This window comes from Trichechus manatus, unplaced genomic scaffold (genome assembly GCF_000243295.1).
Source record: "Trichechus manatus latirostris isolate Lorelei unplaced genomic scaffold, TriManLat1.0 scaffold00096, whole genome shotgun sequence".
NCBI lineage: Eukaryota > Metazoa > Chordata > Mammalia > Sirenia > Trichechidae > Trichechus > Trichechus manatus.
The window spans coordinates 4,321,943-4,346,413 of NW_004444032.1; the positions used below are offsets into that span (position 1 = coordinate 4,321,943).

Sequence of the window (24,471 nt, forward strand, 5' to 3'; positions counted from 1 at the left end):
AAATGATATCTGGTCAGATGACATTTCCCAGAAATTGTTCTTTATTTAGAAACAAAAACAAGACAAAAGCAATTGATTTTAGTCCAAAATGTATTTTCCTTTATAAAAGAGGTCCACATACTCACTGTGTCTACTCTACAGAATTTGTCCAGTTTATTACACCACGTGTCAATTCAAGTTTATCTGGTCACTGCAAAAACTCGTGGCTAATATGTGTGATACAACACAGGAGGAGGTATTGCTCAGTTCAACTACGCTTACATACTTAAAAAAAATACAGAAATGTTTTTTGTCCACTTTAACTGTATTCAGACATAAAAGTTACATGAAAGTTCTAGAAAATGGAGTTATTTTATTTGGTTGCCACAGTACCCTTGGAAGTCAGTTAATTAAAATGCTGAACTTGTACATATTTCCATTGATCTGGAGCAGCACTGGTGAAGCACAAACTTCTTTCTAGAAAGTAACATTTCTCTGCCTTTTACTTAGAACAACTGCAGTCTTTAACTTTCTTTTGAAGTAGATTTAGTTGGTTGTCTTTAGGAGATATTTGTTGGCACACCTATAACAGTTGCTTTGACTTCCAAAGCTGTACTTTTTTCTTTGCCTGCTTCCCAGAGGTTGATTAGAGGAGGATAAAGCTCACTAAATGCAAAGGTTGGTTCCTGTAAGTAATTCCTCACATAGCCATGTCCACCATCATCATTTATTTCTTGAAAGGCGGAGTTGACAAGACATATCACACCAATAATCCCCAGAAAGCCACCAAGGCAGGCAATAAATGTTGTGGTGTTACTCTTTTTATATTCTTTTTTATCAGGATCTATACCTTTTGTGGTGACATTCACACATTGTTTTCTGCTTTTCTGATAAATGGTGGGGATATCAATGCAAATTTTGTACTCAGTTGATGGGTTCAGATGAGTAAGATTATATACTTTGACATCAGATGGTATTCGAGCACTTTGGGCAGCATGGGAATTTTCAGTCTTGGTAAATGCTGTCCACTTAACACTGGATTTGAGAATTTTAGAACTTGCTTTCCAAGACACCAGGACAGAATTGGCTTGAACATCTTTTATTTTAATATTCAAAGATCCATTTGTCTCGTAGGGAAAAGAACCATCCACTTTGATCATAATAGACTTCAAGTCAGCACCAACCAGGTTAGTTGCTATACAAGTATATAAACCTCCTTCTTTGGGGGTTATCCCCCTTATATCTAGTGTGCCTTCAGAATGGACATAAAACTTCTCTGTCAGAGTGTTAGGCAAGAGTTTTTGGCCAGAAGGTGTTATCCAATAGATTTCAGGCTGTGGCTCTGCAGTAGCTCTGCAGTGTAAGGAAACATAGCCCCCAGCTTCTAAATCCATATTAGATGGAAAGCTCTCAGGAGCTATGAGAGGGAGACAAATTTCCATCATTTCCCGGAAATGTACTTGCCGAACATTCTGACCTTGGAATTCAGGTGGGTCCACACAAAACAGTGAATCTGGCTCCATAAATCGAATGTTGGTTTTGTTCATATTAATCCAGCGTATGACACAGTCACACCTGATGGGATTGCTGTGTATGCTGATTTCCTTGAGGTTCGGCAGAGATTCAATTGTACCATGGTACAGGGCACTAAGGGCATTGCTGTTGAGCATGAGTGATTCCAGCTTGGGTAGTCTGAAAAATGCGTTTGGGTGAATATAAGACAATCTAGGGTTGTTAGTAGCTTCTATTTTTCTTAAATCTGGCAAGTTATCCACGGCAAGACTGTCAATGGAAATCAGGTCAGGCATATTATTTATCCCCAACTCTTTTAAATGTAGCATATTGCTGAAATCACCTCTTCGTATTCTATTAATAGGATTTTTATTTAGATCCAGAAATTTGAGGTTTATAACTTTTTGAAGAGCAGCGTGGGGCACTTTAATAAGCCTGTTGTCATAAAAAGAGATGCTTTCTAAGTTTTCAAGCCCAACCAAGGCATTATCTGGTACTTCCGTGAGGTTTATGCCAGCTATAACCAGGCTTCGAAGATTGATAAGCGGCTTAAAGTTCATATCTTTGATTCTGATGATTGGATTTTCCCCAATCATCAGGATCTCCAGATTTGGAAGTGCATCAAACCACTTACTGTTGATCATCTGCAATCTATTTGAATTGAGATGAAGTCGAAGAAGATTATGTAGGCCAATAAAAGCTCCGGGTGAAATTGTAGAAAGCAAGTTGTGATTTATATAGAGTTCTTGTAAATTGCTCAGTCCAGACAGACATTTTTCAGGCAGCTCAGTAAGTTTGTTTTCCTCTAGGTACACCGAAAGGAGCTGAGGCATCTTTTTTACATTAATATGGGTGACTGAGGATAAATTGTTTTGAGATAAGTCCAGGCCGGTAAGGTTTACTGGAAAGTCTACAGCGTATTCAATTTTTGCAATATTGTTAGTCTGTAGGAGCAGAATCTGTGTGTCAGCAGGCAATCTGGCTGGGAAATTTAAAAGACCTAAGTCGTTACAATCCACCGTAGGTGCCTCCATATAAATTGATCTGGGTGTAAACCAAGGTCTAATTTCACATGTACATAATTGTGGGCAATCCACTTTTTTATCTACAGCTTGTACTAATGTAGTGATAGCTAGGCCAAGTAGCACATGAATTCGGAGTGGCATGTCCTTCATCTTAGCTTTCTTCTTCAAAAATTTAACGGGTCCTTAAGGATTCCACAGTCACTCCTAGTAAGTTCAGGAAGAGCCGATTGATTAGGAAAATACTTGCATTTGTCAAATGACGAATGCCATAGAACCACAGAGTTTTTCTTCATAGAAGTAAGTGTCAGTGCCACAATTGGATTGTCCGAAAATTTCATGCATATTGGAGAAAAGAAGGTCACTATCTCCTTGACGATATAATGTGGATATATTTTTAGAAGATGAAGTATGTATAGATGGTCACAGGAGGTTGAGTTATTCATTTATTTAGGAGGATAATATTCAAATCCCATGCTTGTTCAGTACTTGCAGGAATGGCAGCATGATGCTAAATGTCATAAAAAAGAAAAAAAGAAAAAGAATTAGCACAAAGGAAAAAATGCTGAAATTAATAACCATTGGCTAATATAATTACTTCATTTGTAAATAATATTCTTGGAGTTTATAGTTATTTTAATATGTTTTAATAACTTTATCATTGTTATGATTATCTCTTATAATCAGCTGGTCCAAATATTAGGCTGAGAAACTGAATCCTTAGAAGGCTGAAGTTTTATTAACACAATGAATATGCTTCCAAAATTTTTCCCTTATTTCAAATTTTATTTCTTTACACATTGCAGTCTTGGGTGTTATATTTTTCCTTCTCTTAGACAATTAGTTATGGGGGAAGAAGGAAACCACCCTTTTAATGCCGATGGTTTCTTCCCCCCTCTTAGAGAGATAAAAAAAAGGCTATAAATAAATAAATATAAATAAATCAGTTCTGATCAAATGAGTTAGGTTGTGATTCCTCAGGCCCCTAAACCTGTTGCCGTTGAGTCAATTTCCAACTCATAGCAACCCTATAGGACAGAGTAGAACTGCCTCATAGGGTTTCCAAGGCTGTAATCTTTATGGAAGCTCAGGCCCCTAGGAGACAGCACTTGGAGACACCATTATAAAATGCTTGCTGAATAAACTAGAAGTAGTGATGTTTGCCTGGATTTCCTATTTTTATTCATACATCTCTCCATAGTCTCCTTTGTATACAGTGATTTGAGTTTTGACGTATTTAGAAGAGATTAAGTCTAACTTGCTGTGGATATACCTGTGTATTGTCATTCTTAACAAAAAGTCACATTAGCGTTTAACTGTTTTATTTTTCCCTGAAAATAAACTTGCATTCCATTAGTCACTAACAATGAAAAAGAAACTTAACTACATCAGTAAAACAGACACTTAGGTATCCCTTCTTTTAAAGGGATACTGATGTCTTTATCACCGAAAAAAAAGCAATTCCAAAACCAAGTTGCAATTTTGGTATGTGCTGTGTTTCAAAAGACCACACTACTGTCAGATCTACACTCCATTAAGTCAGACTGCTGGTGAGTTCTCAAAACCTTCATGCGTGCAGCTCAGCTGAAGCGCAGTTGCACTGTTCGCTCCGAGGCTTTTTGCCTACCTGCAATAATGGTCTACTGAATAATCAGTCTGTGAACATTCTACTTTCTTTCCTCTCTGTCCAATATTGACATTCATAATGGCATCGTTGACTGGCTCTAAGATAAGGTGGGTGCTTCATTGACAGATAAATATATTTGGAGATATGGTCCCTACAGAGATACAGACTAGTTCCCTTTTAAATAAAAATAAAAAAGTTGTTTTTCAAAATTGTGAAATACTTACAGTAATTTGCCTCTTATCCTTACTTTATTCTCTACTTCACCAAACAGTAATCTCCTGGAGAGTATGGGGCTTGTCTGACTGTGAATCCCCAGCCCCCAGGCATGGTGATTAGAACATAGTAGGAGCCCTGTTGGTGCAGTGGTTAAAAAGATGGACTGCTAACTGAAAGATAGGCTGTTCAAAACCACCAGCGGTTTCACAGGAGAAAGATGTGGCAGTCTGCTTCTGTAGAGATTTACAGCCTTGGAAACCCTGTGGGGTCACTATGAATCAGAATCTACTTGATGGCAGTGGGTTTTTGGTTTAGGGGCTCAATAAAGGTTTTGAATTAAATGATAAATGAATTTTATGACTTTTAATAAATTTATATATGCATCTTTTTATGTATAATTTAATCAATTCAGTCTGCCTCTTTTTGTAATTTCAGTAAGTTTGGCTGCTTTAACTTGCATAAATTTTTTACTTACACAGAATTGTGTTACATACATTACTAAAATCTGAAGATTAAATTTGAGGATAATACAAAGGGATATTAGGCTTTAAGAGAAAAGTCAGTCTACTATTATATGTGTGTTTTTTCCCGCCCTTAATTTATTCAATTGAAATTTTTTGAGTACTTGCTATGTGCCAGTTATTGGGTTAATGGCTAGAGAAAAGAAAAAAAAAAAGACATGTCTTCCCTTAGTAATCTTTCAGTTTGGAGGTGGAAACACAAGTAAACAGATAGTTATAATTCAGTATGGGATCTGACATGGGGGCATTGAGGAGAAGCACCTAAATCAAACTAAAATAGAAATGCATTTCTTCTTTATTCCCAAATTGAAGAAAAAACAGGTGCAAAGTACAAAATACATTTCTGCAAGATTCCTATGTATCAGTTAACAACTAAGAAATCATAACTTCTGCCAATTAATTAGTGATATCCACTTTCTCCAGTAGAGCAGAGAGACTCCTGTATCTTCCTTTAGTTAACTGTGGTTGTTGTTAGGTGCCATGGATTTCGACTCATAGTGACCCCATGTGACAGAGCAGAACTGCCCCATAAGATTTCCTAGGCTGTAATCTTTACAGGAGCAGATACCCAGGTCTATCTCCTGGGAAGCCACTGGGTGGGTTGGAACTGCCAACCTTTCAGTTAAACATTGCACCACCAGGGCTCCTTTAGTTAACCTGAGTAATGAAAATGTTAAAGATGAAATATTTTTTAGAGGGTAAGAGGGAGTGTTAACTTAATGCTACTTCTTATTTTGAAATTATTCTTTTTTTTTTAAATTTACATTTGTGTTTAACTAGAAACTCTTTTTTAACCTTATTTTATCATTTTTATAGCCATATGCCAGAAACAACTACATTTATTCTGGAAGCTTTTGTAAATAAGGAGAGTTCTTCTAGTGGTGAAGAAATTCACATTTTGTATCTCTTGTTCTGTAGGAAGAAGTTTTCAGTATGGGAAGCATAATAGAGGATACAATTTAGCATTTCTTTATTGTAATATCTGTGGAAATGATTATGGTCCTTTCACTAATGGACTATTTGGCATGGGTTGTTTGCAGGACAGTAAGGCAATGATAATAATACCTTACCTCTTAGTGCTTTATAATTTTCAAAGCCCTTTCTTATTGTTTATTTTATGTTAATAATGACTTATGAGATAAGTTGGGTGGTTACTTGAATCCCTGTTTTTTAGGTAGGGGTATTAAGATCCATCTGCCTGAGATCATACAGGTAATAAGTCATGGGGTGCGATTAGAACCTAGGTTTTGTGTTTAGGCCGACAGCTCTTTCTAGTGAGCCACATTGCATATAGAGAGACGAGATGAGATAATTTTCCAAAAAGTGAGTGTAGTGATTTTATTTCTTAAGCAGGGCTACATTACCTTGGTCCTCATGTTTTCAGATATAGGAAATTAATTTTTTTCAATCTACTAATACTGATTAAAGTGTGATACACGCTAACCAGACTCACAAGGAACTAATATACAAAACCAAAATGCCAAGCTATTACAATGAGAAATATGACCGTCAAGAGAACACAAATACCTGAATCTGCCAGTCTAAGCTTTTGCTCCATTTAGAAAAATATATTTGGGAATATAAATTATAAATCTTCAAGTTGAATAAGAATATAGAATCAGAGGCAGGGAAGTCAGGTTAGAGCTCTTAATTATCATAGTCATCAAAAATGATAGCCTGATGCATTTGCTTCAGTACAGAATGTATCGCTATGAGAACTAGAACACTTGAGACCCTTGGCCATTGCTGAGACATTAAGACCTCATACCCCTGTGCTGGGATACTTTTCCGGAGTTCATTTTTCGTCACCTCTCAACTGTGTTTTACTCATTTGTCTTACATTTGTTTTTTCCGTTACTAGAAATAAGATTATTGGGTAGAGACAGTGTTCAACTCACTTTTGATTTGATTGTATTAGTACCTTTCATTGGTTGATTTGGAACCCTGGTGGCGCAGTGGTTAAGAGCATGGCTGCTAACCAAAAGGTCGGCAGTTCAAATCCACCAGCTGCTCCTTGGAAACCCTATGGGGCAGTTATACTCTGTCCTGTAGGGTCACTGTAAGTCGGAATTGACTCGATGGAAGTGGGTCTGGTTTTCTGGTATTGGATGATGAATAGCTAGCCAGTATTTCCAGTGTAGAAGTCATTAAACAAATGTTTGCTAAATGATAACTCGCAAATGTGTGTCTCTAATTTGTGTTGGATGGTTGCATATGAAATGACAAATATAATGAGTTTTTTCTTCCCAAGTAACTGGTGGTAACCAACTATGTCAGAAAAGAATAAAGAGAAAAAGATATGCCCTCCAATTTTTACAGAATTTTTTCCCAACTGTTTGATGATTATAAAAGTAGAAATGTCACAGTTATACTGCATAGTGTGCACTGGCATAACTGAAAAGGGTTCACTTTACAGGCACCGGTTTAAAAACATAGCTGTTCTTTAGAGCTACATTTTAGCTTTACTACTGAGAAAGCATATTCTGCTACTGGCCATTTTGGGACTTTGGCCAGATAACAATTCTAATGATTTTAGGAGGAGGTTTTTTAAAATTTCTTTTATAAACATCTGTACAAAAAGTTAAGAAAAAATAAGCTGTGTTAGTAAAAAAAATTAAATTGACCAGCTTAATGTCATTTTCAGTTGAAGATTTCAAATCCCTAAACCCTCTCATTTTTTTCCTCCTCCCACATTTGTCTGTCTCCTACCTCTCCTTTTTGAACACGTCGAATAAAAATAAACTCTTTGAAAAATGTTCTTAGGCTTAGAAAAACTTGAATTAGATAATTATTGATATGCTTACATAATGTCCTAACATCTATCGATTTGCTAGGATTTTCTTTTCCTTCTGAAGTAAGAGTAGGATAATTATACTTCAAACCATATTTCAACCTTGGGTTTTCAAGTTTTCAGGACTGCTGCTGATGAAGATGCTCTAGAGCCTAGACTATGTAACATAAGCCTCCAATAAATATATTGTGGGTAGAGGGATAAAAAGCAGACAATGTGGAGATAAAGTATCTTGCTCTTCCTCCTTGAACTATAGTCAATAAACCATATGCAGGTAAATGATACTAAAAGTTGATTAAGTCGTTTAATGATTACCTTTGGTTATGGTGAACATTTCATGTATGTTGTCATATTCTTAGGAGCTAAGAACCAACTCACTATTAACTATCACTTTTTTGTTGTCGTTGTTGCTTTACCATGTAAAAATATCTTAGAAGATCTATTTTTGTAACTTCTTTTAGTTCTGAAGATAACAGACTCCTTCATATATTAAAGCAAAATCAATTATAATTGAATATTATGAAAGTTCAGAAGATAATGTTATTCAAATGCCACCAGCCATGAAAACCCACCTATCAGTAAAATTATATATTTTATAAATTTAAATATATATATGTATGTACATATATATATCTATATATAACATATATATCATATGTGTGACTATATATATATATATATATATATATAATATTATATTACATTAAGGTTCTTTTAAATGGTTTGAATGAATGACTCATGGAAACTCAAAGTCAGCCCTTATTAGATCTTATCATCTATACACTCATTCATTAATTCATAAAGCCAGTCTTTCGCTATATTTGTTGTGGGCCTACTGCATCAGCCACTGTGCTTTCATTTCTAATCTCTTCATTATATAAGATTAAAAAAATTGAAAAAGTAAAAATAACTACTTTTCATCTACAGAGTATAATTTGGCAGTTACCTTTGGACATTTGTGTGTGTGTGTGTGTGTGTGTGTGTTTTGATTCAGACTTTTTTAAAAAACTTACAAAGTTTTTCAATGTAGATGTTTCCGAATACATATATCTTACTGTGCTTTCTGAAATTTTCTCACAGTGCCTTTCTTTTCTCTTATTGACTGCCCCACATAGATTTTGCCTGAGAGACGGCCAAAGGCCTAAAATATTTTTTACAAGAGGCCCAGCAGCATGAGACCTTGCAGTTCAGGCCATTTAATGAAAACAATTTTAGGAATTCTGATATCTTACTGTGTTTTAAATAGTTGTGGACACTCATTATAACTTGATAATTTATTCAATATAAAAATATAAATTGTTTCTATTTATAGTTATGTGTAGAAATTTTTATGGAAAAAGCTCATTTCTCCTTATTAAAGAGATCTTCATTCTTTAACTTCTTAATCTGTTATTCATCTTTTACAAAACGTTGATTGAACACCTGCCTTTTGGAAGGCACCATTTGTAGACACTGAGAAGCCAATGATAAATAAGAGGAAATCTGTGTTCACCAAGCTGTCAGTCATCAACGGAGTACTTAGCTAAGGAGGTTGCTGCTCAGTAGATTCACAGGAAAACTACGCACAATGCTCTATGGATGCACAAAGGAGGAAATGCTTAGTTCTGTCTGTCCAGCAGGAATGACCTGAATGTTGTGTGGTCTTTTGTGATGTTTGTAAAAAAATCAACTGGAGTATAGTGGAGAAGCATGTTGGTAAGAAGATTTAAAGTCCACTATCTTTCAGATTTATTCTTTACAATGCTAAAACTTAAATGTAAAGCATGTCTTCTTCAGTATGCCTCATTATATGTATTATAACGACTAAAGAGTCTGAGGAAGAGAAACATTTTGATACTTGTCTTAAGTTAGAAAAAATTGGTGAAGATAGGAAATTGCCATAGTTACATTAAAGCCCAGTTTTTCCTTTTCCTTTATACCAAATTGCAAGTTAATTTCATTTGTATAAAGAATTTAAATTCTATTCTTCAACTCTCTGACTTTATATTCCCTTGCTGTAAGACTTGGCCTTTCTTTTAACTCTAATTGAAGGTTCCATATCCCAAAGGCATTGTTGAGCTATACTAAATGCGTCTCTTTTTTCCTTGGAAAATATTTATTTTCCAATTTTTCACATCTAATTAACTCTTTGAATTTTGTATGTCAACTTTCAGGAAGTAGATAATGGTAACTATTTTGAATAGTTTAATAAATGCTATCCTTAAAATAAGGAGGAGCCCTGGTGACGTAGTGGTTAAAGCACTTGGCTGCCAACGAAAAGGTCGGCGGTTTGAACCACCAGCTGCTCCATGGGAGAAGGATGAAGCAGTTTACTTCTGTAAAGATTTATAGCCTTAGAAACCCTATGGGGCAGTTCTACTCTGTCCTATAGGGTCGATATGAGTCAAGATTGACTTGATGGCAGGGGGTTTGGTTTGGTTTTTGGTTTAGCTTTAAAATATTGATCTCTTAGTAAGAAATTAATAAAGGGAGGGAAAATTTGCTTTGCATCAGGTTTGGTAGATGATTTGTAATCATGTGGAGGACACCTCACTTTCCTGTGCCTCAGATGATTCATATTTAAAATTTAAAACTAGGTTAGATTATCTTTAAGATTCATTCACATTCTAAACTTCTATGATACTATTCCGTGAACATGGAAGACTTTTAAAAGGTATCTAACAATTAATTGACTGTGTGTAAACTCACTTATCTGCTTTTAACCTTTGCATTCTTTAGTTGATCACAAGTTTATATTCAAGACTCTAGTCATAGGTCATTAACAAATAAGGATCAGTGAATTTTAGTCATTATGGGGCTTTTAAAGGCTATCACATTAATTACCTGCCATTATTCCTATTTTATTTTATGTTTACATCTATGCAGTAATAAATGAAGTAGAGAGTTACTTTAGTCATCAAATTAAGACAAACTAACTACTAGAGAGGCAAATTGCCTAGATTAGGTCCCATGATTGAATAAATGAAGCAAAAAAAGAATTGTCAGTAACGATTAATATTGATATATGAACAATTCATCCATTATAATTTTGTTTTTACAAAATTGGGAGGTACAGATTTTTTTATAATGACATTTCAGCCACTGGTACAAATTTGGTATCATATACAATTAGCACGTTTTTGAAGTCATAGAAATTTTTAGATGGAAAGGGGCATAGAGATCAATTGGTTCTTGAACTCGTTTCAGTGGTGAAATCTCTTGTTCAAATGAAGTTTTATCTGGATGCCCAATAAGTCAGACATAGAAAAAGATCTCTCCTGGTTAGCACAGGGAGGGAGGAAGGAGAGTATGAGGAAGGGGAGATCTGGAAAGATCTGGATGGCGTCCAGTCAGCTTGGCCTTCCTGCCCACAGCATTTGATCCTGAAGGGACTCCAAAGAACTCCCATTCCTCTTAGAAATGAGGTAATGGAGGCCCTCAGACCTGAAGTGACTCATGTAAAGTAGTTCACTCTGGAGGGATGAGAATCTCACTCCTGAGAATTTTGAGAAGCATTGTTTCTAATGCAAAACCTCCACCATCATCTCAGTCTATAGGCCTGCCACAGTTAGGTGTACTTCCCTTTGCCCTGACTGATCCCAGGGTGGAGGGGAACTCCCAGGTATGAGGTGATAATGCTCAGACTACATGGTCAGTATTAGTTGTGTAAGGGATGGGCAGGAAAGAAGGAAATGTTCTGGAGGAGAGAGGGTGAGGTAGAAGCGGTTTATAATAAGACTCACACTGCTGGCAGACATGGCCCATATGCCACACTGTTCATGCCTTACGTGAATGCTCACAGACAATCCTCCTGTCACCTCCTTATGTCGATGTAGATGCTATTATTAGCCTTACTTTACATATGAGGCAAAAAGAGGTTAAGTAACTTGCCAGTTCACACTCACTCAGACTTGGAGGAGCTGAAATTCAAATCCCCTTATTCTGTCTCAAAAGCCCAGTCTTTATCACTAAGCTCTGCTTCCTCACAGATGTTTATTAAAACAGTGCCACTCATCAAAATATCTTCTCAGAAAGATGTTTCCTCCAACTGGATGTGTGCACTGATTTTTTTGTTGTGGTGCTTCATTTGTTTGTTTGTTCATCTTCCTCTGATAGGAACGTTTTACTCATATGACATGGAAATTTAAAGGCAGTTACGTGTTGTGGATAGGGGCTAGAATCAGAAAACCTGTTTTCTAGGCTTAGTTTTGCTGTGTGATTCAGACAAATCACGTTGCTCTCTGAATCTTAGTTTCCCACAAAAGGTGACATTTGGGCTAAATTTTCACCGTTGTTTCCAAATTGATTGTTAATGTTCTATGAAATCCCATAGAGCTTTCTTACAGGGCCACCATTATAAGGAGCAAAAATTATTTTCATTATTTTGCTGAATGCATGTACTACAATGCATTCCATGTGTATTCATATATTCAATGGGCACCATCTTTTAGAGTGACTTCCTTAGATTCTGTTATTTCTAGATTCTTAAATATGATACTTTGAGATTATCAAAATAGCTAGGTTTTCTCTTATCATTGCGATAGGAATATCTATAGGTTAAAAAAAGAAGTTGGCATTATTTTGTATCCTTGTCATATTCAAGTTTTTATATTTTAATGCAGAGCACATTAATGCAAACCTGAAATAAGTCATGTACTATTTCCATCCCTCATGAAACTAGGTGCAGCTGACTCCATTAGATTAAAATGTAGGCCTTGTGATAAATTTCTTTTAGAGAAACCAGGAGTAACTGAAATAGCACAATTGTTTTTTCTTCTGAATCTTAAAATATGCTCTGAGCAGATTCTGAGGGAATCTTGGTTTTCTAATCTTTTTTCTTTTGCTGTTTATAGAATTTGTGGCTTGTGCTATGTGGGGATCCATAGTGGTAAATTAAAACAGGGTCAGAATGGTTTCCTTTAAAAAATAATTTCAAATGTGGCACCCCAAAACATCAGATTTGTGGAAGCTGGTTATAACATGACTGTAATTCAGGAAGGATAATCTGCAGTACAGAAATTCCTCCTTTATAATTTTCTTCTCGAGAGTATAGAGTGAAATCTGAGTCTCTGGAGTGTAGCATATTGGTGTAGTGATTTCTGTCAACTCATAAATTACCAGCTTGTCGTGCTACTGTCATTTCTCATTATGAAAAGAATTTTGATTTGTATTTATTTTTAATTATAGTTTTTGTTCCACTGAGCACTTCATTGATAGCATTATATGTGAAGTTGATTTTTGTACATGATTAGCAAAACAAATAATATTTCTCAGTCAGAACTTGTCTCTTTATGCTTGTATGTCTTCCGTGAGCATCACTCCATGTATTGGGGAACTCTAGTTTATAATATGGCATAACAGCACTTCATTCAGTATTATTTGAGAGCCAATGGATTTTGATTGCCTGACTTGTTAACTTATCTTTTATCATTCCCTCATTATTTGGCACTTGTATTGTCCTAAGTGTAGGTGTTTGTGAGGAAAAGCACCCATTTATGCATTATCCTTAACATTGACTCATCTTATATTGAAGTATAATCATCTTATTTTCCAAATTGGGAAGCCAAGTGATGGAAAACTTGCTTCAGGTTATAACTGAACTATAGCTCTCTATTTGGGTGCTGCCCCTCTGCTAACAGCATATTCCCATTACTGTCAAGTCGATTCTGACTCATAGTGACCCTATAGGACAGCATAGAACTGCCCCATAGGGTATCCAAGGAGTGGCTGGTGGATTCGAACTGCTGACCTGTTTTGGTTAGCAGCCATAGCTCTTAACAGCATATTAGCAGCAGAGTATTGTGAATACATAGAGACCCAAGAGTTAGGAGGAGACCTTAAGACCTTTAGCGACTTCATTTGTATAATAAGAAGTAACTTCCAGCTCTATAATTACATAACTTTTGTAATAAACCTTAAACAAATAAGTTCAAAATGACTTCAATATAATAAATTTCTTTGTGCAAACATAGTATAATGTACTGGAACAGATACTGACCAGATTTGCACAGAGATTTTTTACGATTATCTCCTGGTTTTTATCATGTTTATTCACGTTTTACCTGTGTATCAATTTATGGCATTTATATAGACAGGGTGCTAATTTCACTAGGAACAAAAGTAGTCTATAAAGGATTCTTAGGACCTGTACAAATCCCATGGAATTTATGGAGATTATTTTCTTTTACTTGTATGTCAGGAACAATTTATATACCTTTGCAAGGAAAATAATTACTCTCTTGACAAAATGTGTGCACACACACTGGTATGTACTGAGATACTTTAGTTCTTTCAGTAAAACCCGAATGTGACTGATTAAGACTATGTTGTAGATAAAGTTTCCTGTTTTGCTCCAATTTGTATTCCTATCAGCAGATGTTTTGGTTGATTGATATAATTAAGCCTCGATTTGTATTTTAACACTTTCACATCGTTCAAGACGAAGTCTCTCCAAATATGCTTTCTTTATTCCTTTGATACCTTTAGCGTCTAAAAACTCGTTCTAATTGTCCAGTCCAGTTTATTTGGGAAACTAATGCAGTGGGATGATTTGTAAGTGATGGCATCCTTTCATCTTCAAAGGAATTTCGAGCTAGATTGGAGATAATTTCTGTGACAAACTCCTCTTGAGTGATAGGAGAAAGACACATATTGTGCCTTGTGGTAAATGGTGTAGAAATGCATGTCTCATGTAGACTTACTTTCAATTACCTTACATTTCAGATGAAAGCATTTGGGCTAATTATCCAGATAACTCAAGCCATTTTTAAATCATTTTCTTCTTCATTGGGAGACAATAAGATACCCCAAGTCTTTGAAGTCTCCATTCTTTGAGTCACCTGGAGACTGTTCATCCTCCTAGTATAGTTAAAAGAAAAGAAATAAACTGATTCCAGTTTGAGTTGATTCTGTGGACAGATGTATTTATGCTGCTTTGTCTTTTCTGATCTCACAAGCAGTGCTTTCCCCAGGGCCTCATACGTGGAAAGATACGACGGGCATATATACTAAAAATAAATAAATAGAAAAGTTTGTTTCTTTGTATTGGTTGCTGCAAGTAAATGCTTTCATACCAATCTCAGGAGAGATGGTTTTTGAAGCAGAGATATGATATGCCTAAAAGTATGGCAGCAAAAAGATTGTCATCACATTTGTAGTCCTTGATTGAATAACTCAGTTTGGCACAACAGAAACTCATTGGTTTGTAATGAAGATAAGGAAGCCTCTGGACAAAAGTCAAATGATGTCCTATAGATAGAGAATGAAGACCTATTTTAGTTGCACTACTATTACAGAAAATGCAAAACTACATTTCTGAGAAGAGTGTTCCTCTGACAGGAACTCAAAATAGGTGGTCTCTGGGTAATACAGTTTCTCTTCTGAATGTAATGAAATGTTGGTTCTCATAGCTATTGAACAAAACAGCATGAATATCATTGTTTTATATTTTTTACTAGGAATTGGAAATTAAACATGTTTTGAAAGGATTTGAAATAAAATCTGCTTCTATGGTCAAAGATTTTCTTCAGATGGAATAAACAAGAGAATAAATCACAGCACCACATTTTCAGAAGTGCCATTGGGTTGGCCCATGCTGTCCATGAATTCAATGATGGATGATGCTTTTCTGTTAGTGAAGCTAAGGGAGCTGATAATACCGATGTTGTCTATATTATTAGTTTCTTATAATGAGCTTGGAATTGTATGTCTATTTGCAGTTGAAAAGTGTGCTAGATTTCTCTCATGCTGTATGATTTTCCCATCTATACTCTTGACAGTCTGCTTAAAAACAACATTGCTGTATTTGTGTCCAAAGGCTACAAGAAAGATTTTAAAGTAGAGCAACAACAAAAACTCCATTGAAAGCTTGAAAACAACATTCTGAAATATGGTTTAGAATTTTAAAAGCAATCTTTTAAACAATGTGTGGAGGCAGTTTTTATGTCTATGTGTGTGTTTGGGTATCTTTCTGCGAGTAGGAACTCATTACTGTACAGGTCAGTCATAGGCTCTTTCCCTAATACTGATGTTGAGAAATAATTAATGTGAGATCACCTCCTGGTGGTACTTTGAAGAAGCCTGAAGGGGTGAGAGAGTTAGCGCTTGATTCACCCTAAGCCAGTGAAGATTTACTATTTATTTCATATATGGAAATAAAAGAAAGACACTGTATGCAGGTTAAAGCTTTGAGTTTCCTTCTTCCTGTCACCTTATGTACAGCCACTTAACTTTACAAGAGCTTCACAATAGCCCTTTGCTGTGTGCCGTCAAGCTGATTCAGACTTTTAACGACCCTATATAGGACAAAGTAGAACTGCCCCATAGGGTCTTCTATACTATAAATCTTTACAGGAGCACATCACCGGGTCCTTTCTCCTGTGGAGCAGCTGGTGAGTTGGAACCGCCCACCTTTTGGTTAGCAGACAAGTGCTTAACCATTGAACAACCAGGGCTCCTTCAGTAGCCCTTTACTCAGGGTTAATTATGGAAGACTGTTTTATATAGATAACCCTGAGAGATTTAGTTGCCTAAAATACCCTTGAATTTGTTTTAAATCATGATTTGACACAGGAGAACATGATTTAATTTGCATTATAACTCCTTACAGTGGCCTTTATGGTGAATTCTACCTTACAAGTTCCAGTTAACATTGGACCACTATACCATTTAAGGATTAGACTACATGTGAGTAATGAACCTTTGGGGAATATGAGATCCCCAAAAACAGTGGCTTAGGAAAAGAAATACATATTGCCTTATAAGTGTTGAATAGAAAAGACCAAAGTTAAACGGGAAAGTAAAAAGACTAAGTGGTCTTTTATTTGAAAAGGAGAGTAGTATAATTTGTGATTCCTACTAAATTTTAATTTTTTGTTAATGGACAATATAGGCCCTGTCTAAGATTAAGTCTTTTACAACAGCCATCTCAGTGAGGAACTTGCACAATATACCCACTTACGCATCATTTCTGGAGATTGCACATGGCTGGAGAACCAGATGTCCAAGGGAGTTCTAAGTTTTGCATGTTTCTTTCAAAACAAGGTTGTAAATCTGCATCCACTTTACACTTAAAAGCCTGATATTCATCTCATATACAGAATAGGTGAAATCACCTGTTTGGAAGAATTTCTTCGTAGATAAATTTTCTATAGATGATTTAGGACTATGTTTCAGGCTATCAGTTTAGGCTAAGAAAAGTAAATGGTTTTTACGTTATGTTATAACAGGTTCACGGGTAGTATTTAATACGTTTTATAGATAAAATGAACAATTTTCAATTACTGGATTTGGGTTAAGAGAAGAAATTTTTCCCTTCACACAGTAGCATGATTTAAAATCTGGTATCATTTAAATTTGATCTGAGACATTCACCTAACTCTATTGTCCCTGTGTGCCTCAACAAAAGTATTTTTTATGTTAAAGGTATTTGATTTATCATTAATTTCTGTTGCAGAAATATTTCATATTGCCCAATCAAGCATTCTTCAACGTTAATTTCATGTTATGGGGAAATTTTTTTGAAGCTGAAAAATTGTTTATATTTTATACTTATATATTTCATATTATATTCATATTTTATATGTTTTATTCTAGTAATAGTCATTTAGTAAATTTAACCTAAACCACTATGGTCTTAGAGTTCAAAATCCAAATTATAAATAGAATAAATTTTTCTTTCTGATGTCTGTTAATTATAATTTATGACCGTGGTTAGTAAGATATAATATCTTATATCTTTATGATCATTCCTAGTATAGTTTAGGTTTTCTTGGAAGGTATGACTTTGTTTCAGTTAATAAAAGCTATCCTTAAAGTGTGAGAATAATAGTTAATGTCTGTCAGGAAAATGAAAAACATGGAGTTGAAAAATCTGGGAGGAATTTTCTTTAATAACTAATTCTTATCAATTTTGTGGAGAAATATAGATTAGAAAAATAACACCATCCTTTCTAATGTAGGCTTACTGGCAATATCTACGTACAGACAGAATCTTCACTGCATTTCTTAAGCTTGCATATTTTACTAGAGTCTTGATCCTAAAAATTCAAGGGCCTTGGCATTTCCATTAAATTTCCGTTTTCTATCTTATAACAATGATAACAAACCACAAAAACAGCAATAGTAGTAGCAGCCGTATGTGTTACATTGCAAAAATTTAATTCTGTTTTCATACATGACCTTATTCAAGCCTCACAATTATTGTCAGCAAGTGCAGTTATGCCCACTTTATAGGTGATACTGAGGCCCAGAGAGATTCAGCAAGTTGGTGAAAGGACTGTTAAGTGATAGTTCTTGGGCTTGATCCTAGGCCCCTGACTCCATTGTCAATCATATTTCTAATAGGCTACACTACATAAAGCTTTGCGTTATACATGATATACACGTGATTGCCCCCTTATCAGTTGTTAACAAAACACCTTCAGGTCTCGACCTATGTCTAATCACGACACAAGCTTACACAATTCCAAGTTTTCTTCTTTCCGTAATTAAATGTATACCTCTTTTTAAAACTTAATTAAGAAAAAAAATAATGATTTAGCACACATCTGGCAATGAACATGTTAAATTGTATTAAAATTACGTAAATACAATAATCAGTTTAGACATTTGTCCTTAATTTTGGTTTTAGATTCCCCTACTCAGTGATACCTTATTCATGGACCACTTAAAGTGCCCCCTTAAGTTACTCTCCCCATTTTGTTTTCTTTATAACTTTCAAAAAACAAACAGAAAAAAACCAAACCTGTTGTTGATTCTGACCCATAGTGACCCTATAGGACAGGGTTTCCAAGGAGCGGCTGGTGGATTTGAACTGCCAAACTTTTGGTTAGCAGCTGAACTCTTAACTAACCACTGCACCACCAGGGCTCCTTTATAGCCTTCAGGACTACCTGAAATTATCAATTTGCTTTTTTTTTAAATTGTGCTTTAGGTGAAAGTTTATAACTCATGTTAATTTCTCATACAAAAATTTATACACATATTAGTATGTGACACTAGTTGCAGTCCCTGTGATGTGAGAGCACACTCCCCCTTTCCATCCCTGGTTTCTCATGTCCATCCAACCAGCTCCTGTCCCTTCCTTCAATTTGTTGTTTGCTTGCCTCCCACGACTGTCACTAGAATGTTAGCTTCATTAAAGCAGTTTCCTATCATGTTTACAGCTATATCTCCAATACCTAACTAGAACAGTGCCTGGCCTTGTAGCTCAATAAATATTTACTGAATATCAAATGTTTTTAACTGTGAATCCCCATAATATCATTGTAAATTAAAAAAAAACAAAAAACAAAAAACAAAAAAAAACCTTTGCTTTACAAGGCACTCATTTTGGTTTTGCTGATGAATGCTGGTGACTATTGAATGATGATATACACTTGGCAAACAAAGAAATAAATGTGCTTTTTTGGGGGTGGGGGAGACTGCAAAACTGTAACAAACTTATCTGAAAATACTAGCATGTTTAAAAAGGTTTTATTAAATACAGCGAATCCCTGGGTGGTTCAAGTGGTTAACACACTCAGCTGATAATTGAAAGGTTGGAGGTTCAAGTCCACCCAGAAGCTCCTCAAGAGAAAGTCCTGGTGATCTACTTCTGAAAAATCCGTCATTAAAAACCCTATGGATCATACTTCTACTCTGACACACATGGGGATGTCAAGGGTTGGAATTGACTCAAAGGCAGCTGGTTAAAACTGATTGTCATCAAGTCGATTCTGACTCATAGCGACCCTGGAGGACAGAGTAGAACTGCCCCATAGGGTTTCCACGGCTTTAAATCCTTCTATAAGCAGACTGCCACATCTTTCTCCTGAGGAGCGACTGGTGGGTTCGAACTGCCAACCTTTCAGTTAGCAGCAAGCATTTAACCACTGCACTACCAGGTCTTCTTGGCAACTGGTTAACTGGTATTAAATATAGATTGCTTAAAAGCAATCATAAAAGTACCTCCAATCCAATCTTTCCCCTCGTAATAATATGTTGAAAAAATATGTTGTGAAGGAACTAATAGAGATAGTATGCTTTATCCAAAGATTATTTTTTACTTAAGATGTGCTTGTCCAGTTGATTTTTATAGGTATTTATCTGTAGTAGTTGTATAGTGTATTGAGGGTATAAGGTATAAAGGTTTTTTTTTTTTTAATTTGTGACATTTCTACTTGGAGAACATAGGAAAGCATATAATTTTGTCATAATATATTCTTTTTTTCTTTTGATTTTGTTTATTGTGCTAAATACATAGGTAACAAAACATTTGACATTTTAACAATCTTTACATATACAGCTCAGTGACATTAATTATGTTCATCATGTTGTACAACCATCAACCGCCCTTATTTGTTCCCAAATTATACCATCACTGTTAATAAATGCCCAGCGTCCCCTAAACATTGAGTCCTCCTTTCCCTTTTCCCCCTACCCCTGGTATCCACTAATAAACTTTGATCTCTATACCTCTGCCTGTTCTAGATATTTCGTATTAAATGGGATCAGACAATATTTGTCTTTTTGTAACTGACTTAGTGTAATGTTTTCAAGGTTCATCCATGTCATAACATGAATCAGGACTTCATTTCTTTTTACGGCTGATATTCCATTGTATGTATGTACCAAATTTTGTTTATCCATTTATCTGTTGATAGACATTGAGGTTGTTTCCACGTTTTGGCTACTGTGAATAGTGCTACCGTGAACAAGGGTGCACAATGGTCTATTTGTGTTCCTATTCTCTAGTGTATATACCTAGGACTGGAATTTCTGGTTCATAATATATTCTTAATTAAAATAATATAAATTCTATAAAAAAAACAAAACAAAACAGAAAAGCTATAGCAACAACAAAATCAGTAATAATAAAAATTAAGATAATTGAGTGTAACTGTTCAGAAAAGTCCCCTAGAAAATGTGCCAGAGCTGGTTTGGTGTGCTAGAGACCTTGCTTACTGCTAACTAGTAGTGATCAAAGGGAAAGTAGTCATTGTGTCAACAATCTGTGAGGTCTGAGACTTTAGTGATAACTAGATTTGAGTAAAGAATCTGATCAGGAAAATGATACTCAAAGAAGACAATGTGTTTTCCTAAATATTTTAGGGCCTCAGTACAGTTTTGTTACATAGAAATTCATAATGTACTCCGTTAAGGAAAAAGTTGATGTAAACTAAAACAATTACAGGCAAATATTGTTGGTACTAAATTTCAGCAGAAGGATCCAGAGTCCATGCAGCACATACAAAATGAATAAAATTTACTTAAAAATTTATGCTCTGTATACTAGAGTTTATATTTTTATTGGCAGAATTGGAAGTATGTAGTATGACTCAGAGCTTTGTACTGGACAACAGAGTGGCTTTGCAGTGGAGAGTGTTGCAGATGAATCTTTGGGAGTTCATTATTATCCAAGAAAATTACTGCTTCACTAGATCTGAAATGACAAATCTGTGGCCTTGACATTTAATCAAAGCATACAACACATTTATTGAGTGTTATATTTGAGGTTATTACTTCAGAAGCTCCCAATTAAAGCCTGTGGATTTTAAAAATTCATTTAGACAAAGGAAAATACAAAGTGCATGTTATACATGCACAGATTCTCTTTATTCATTTCTTCTTGTTCAGTTGCTTTTTCTGAATATGCTTATTTTGAGTTTTTAATGAACAGGAATGGCTTTAATGTAAGTATATAAAGGACTAAGAAATTTTCTTTGAGACAAAGGACCTAGAAGATTGAAACTGCCTATATTCCTCTATGACTGATCAGTTGAATGTAAACTATTTATAAAAATGTTGAAAGGAAGTCTCCACCTGCTGTAGGGCTGATATTGTACAATAAGGAAATTTTACATGTCTACATAATTGAAATTATTAGACTTTAAATAAAACTCTCTTTCATATTCTCAAGAGAGAGAGGGATGGAGGGAGGGAAAGAAGGAAGGAACCCTTAATCTTTACCACCTTTCTTTTTCGCATTCTGGTGAGAAAAATTCTAAGTATTGTCTATTCATGAGAATCTGCAACTCACATTGCAGCTTAACTGTCTCTTCTCTGATTTAATAGAAACTTTGATTATTTTCTAGGATTTATATCCAGAGTAATTGTTTTTGCATTTTAATATAGAAAGGAGTAGATTGAATAAATTCATAATATATTATAAATGCTTTTAAGCATTTCTGTGTGGTACTGTTGAATGAATGTTTTCCTTTTCTCTTCTGAACAAAACACAGATTTCTCCAGTTATTTTTAAATTTGATTGTTCTCTATTGTTGCCCAAGGAAAAGTGAAAAAAAAAATCTGTGTGTTCATTCCATTTCTTTAGTATGATTAAGTGGAGCAGCAGAAAACTAATACAGCATGGAGTCAGGTGCTTTTCCTTCCTCCAAGATTTGTGAAGGAAATCTTCATCTGCATCCCAGATACATAATATTGTCACACACTGTTGTTTTGTTATTTGTATTATAAATCCCTAGTACCTTTTAGCAGCCATGCCTCACTAGCCCTTGGCTTATTCGAGTCCCTGCCTCAAAATAGTGAGCCCTTTACTCCAGCCTAGTGGTGGGAAGCTCCAGAGAAGGTTTTCACATGACAGCAGTGGTGGTAGAGGAGGACTTATTTGCTTGTTCTAAGTGAACCATTTTTTTTCTTTAGAGAGCTTTCTCAAAATCAGTATGCTTCTAGAAAGCAGAGACTTCTGTTGTTTCAAGAACTGATAATGGAAGTCTTTCAGAAGAGTTGACTTTCCCACATCACACCAATATCTGGAGAGTCAGCAGTTAACTAATTTGCCATTGAATAAGGAGAACAATGACTTGAGTCATACTGTGTCATATTTCAGGGCCCAGATTGTTTCACAAAGGAGCCCTGGTGGTACAGTGGTTAAGCGCTGGGCTACTAACCGAAAGGTCAGGGGTTGGAACCCACCAGCCACTCTGCGGGAGGAAGATGTGATAGTCCGCTTCCATAAAGATTATAGCCTTGGAAACCCTGTGGGGCAGTTCTGTTCTCTTCTGTGGGATCACTATGAGTTGGAATCACTTTGAATTGTTCCACATATTTTTCCTCCTTTCTCTTATATTCTAATCAAGAAGTAGGTAAGGGATACATATTTTTTCATCCCATTGTATTCAGCATGGACGAGTGAATTTGCTTGTTCCAGTGTGCATTATGTGCTCTAGTTCCTTGTGAATAGACTTTGTTATCTGGTAGTGTGAAATTAAGAATATACTTCCAGAAAAATTGTTGCTATTAGCTGCCATCGAGTTGGCCCCTGACTCATGGCAACCCTATGCACAATGGAACAAAATACTCCACAGTCCTTTGCCACCCCCAGGATTGGTTGAGGATGGAACCGTTGTGATCCATAGGGATTTCACTGGCTTATTTTTGGAAGTAGATTGCCAGGCATTTCTTCCTAGTTCATCTTAGTCTGGAAGCTCCACTGGAACCTGTTCAGCATTCATAGCAACATGCACACCTCCACTGACATGAGGTGCATTGGCTGGGAATCAAACTCGGGTCTCCTGCATGGAAGGGGAGAATTATACTACTGAACCATTACTGCCAAGAACATTAGTGGTCTCCTGTTTGCACCTTGCTCTTGCTTTTGGCCCAGAAAAATAAGCTTGCTGTGCTTATATTTTAACAGTTGAGTTCTCAGTATATTCCCAGGAGTATAATGCATGGATTTGATACATAGATCAGAGGAGTTAAACTGGCTAAAAGAGCTGTCGATGATAAAAGTGAGGATGCTATAAAAGACAATGGTCCTATCCCATTCATTTGACTCAGGCAATCTGTATCCATCTCTTTTATATTTGTATGGATTTTTTTTTCTTTTCTTATTTGCATAAATTGGTAGCATATGTAATATAAATGCAAACGACAGAAAGCAAGCCCATTTTTAAAACTACGAAAAAATAGCCCTACTGTCAGGAGATTTGTTCTCCTGGGGTGGGAGGAACAATAAAAATATATGCTGTATTTGTATCTGAGAAGGTACTTTGAGATTTTTTCCTCCTAGCAAGCTAAATAGCATGTGGCAGTTACCACAGCAACCCATTTTTGTGATTTGCAGAAAAAGGGAGCAAACCAGATGTAAATTGTCAGTCAATAAGTTTCTGTTGTCATGGAAGATGGTGACATATGCAGTCTCATTTGGTCAATTTGTATACTTTTGCGGTGTTTTGTTCTCATCTGCTCCTTTCAACACTACTGTCTGAATTAGTATTCCCTTCTTCTGGCTGCATAATTTCCAAGTTTCTGAATTTCATACATGATTTTAACTGGAATAATGAGATGTCAGATTCAGAGAAGGTGGCTGTTGCAAAATGAAAGTTATTTGATATCTGTTTTGTAATTTTTCAGCATAGTGACACAGATTCTTTGGTTTATCTCATGGAGGAGAATCAAATTAATTTTTAAAGGGCACTTTAAAAGGCTTTGTGATTATCTTTTTTTTTTTTTTTGCAAATATGTATCTGCAAATTTACAGAGCAAGATAGGAGTACATGTTTGTCTCAATGAGACCTTTCCTGTGGAAATAGACACTCCTCTACACTGAGATCTTCTGGAATTCTATGGCCATGCCTCTGCCCTCTGTGTTCTGGCAAGTGGGACCACATGCTGGACACCACTCACTTCTACCAAGTATCGTATCTGCAACTCCTCTTTTTTCTATTTTTCCTCCTGTCTTGTATATAAGACCATCACCCTCTCCCTGCTTTTCCTTTCTTCGTCAATGCTTCAGAAGTCATGACTCTCTCATTTGAAGAGGTTTTGCTCCTGCTTCCAGTGGAATGAGAGCCTGGTTATTTGTGTGCACGTTTTTAA

General features: G+C 35.7%; 2 protein-coding genes across 2 annotated transcripts in view; one reads left to right on the forward strand and one right to left on the reverse strand.

The window, feature by feature from the left end:
• IMMP2L (inner mitochondrial membrane peptidase subunit 2) overlaps window positions 1-24,471 on the forward strand; it is a 909,463-nt gene that overhangs the window by 430,885 nt on the left and 454,107 nt on the right. The window lies entirely within an intron of this gene.
• Window positions 24-24,471, reverse strand: part of LRRN3 (leucine rich repeat neuronal 3) — a 40,115-nt gene continuing 15,667 nt past the window's right edge. The window contains exon 2 of the mRNA XM_004382581.1: window positions 24-3,024. Coding sequence (XP_004382638.1) covers window positions 540-2,666 — 2,127 coding nt within the window. The 5' untranslated portion in view covers window positions 2,667-3,024 and the 3' untranslated portion in view covers window positions 24-539. The remainder of the gene's footprint in view (window positions 3,025-24,471) is intronic.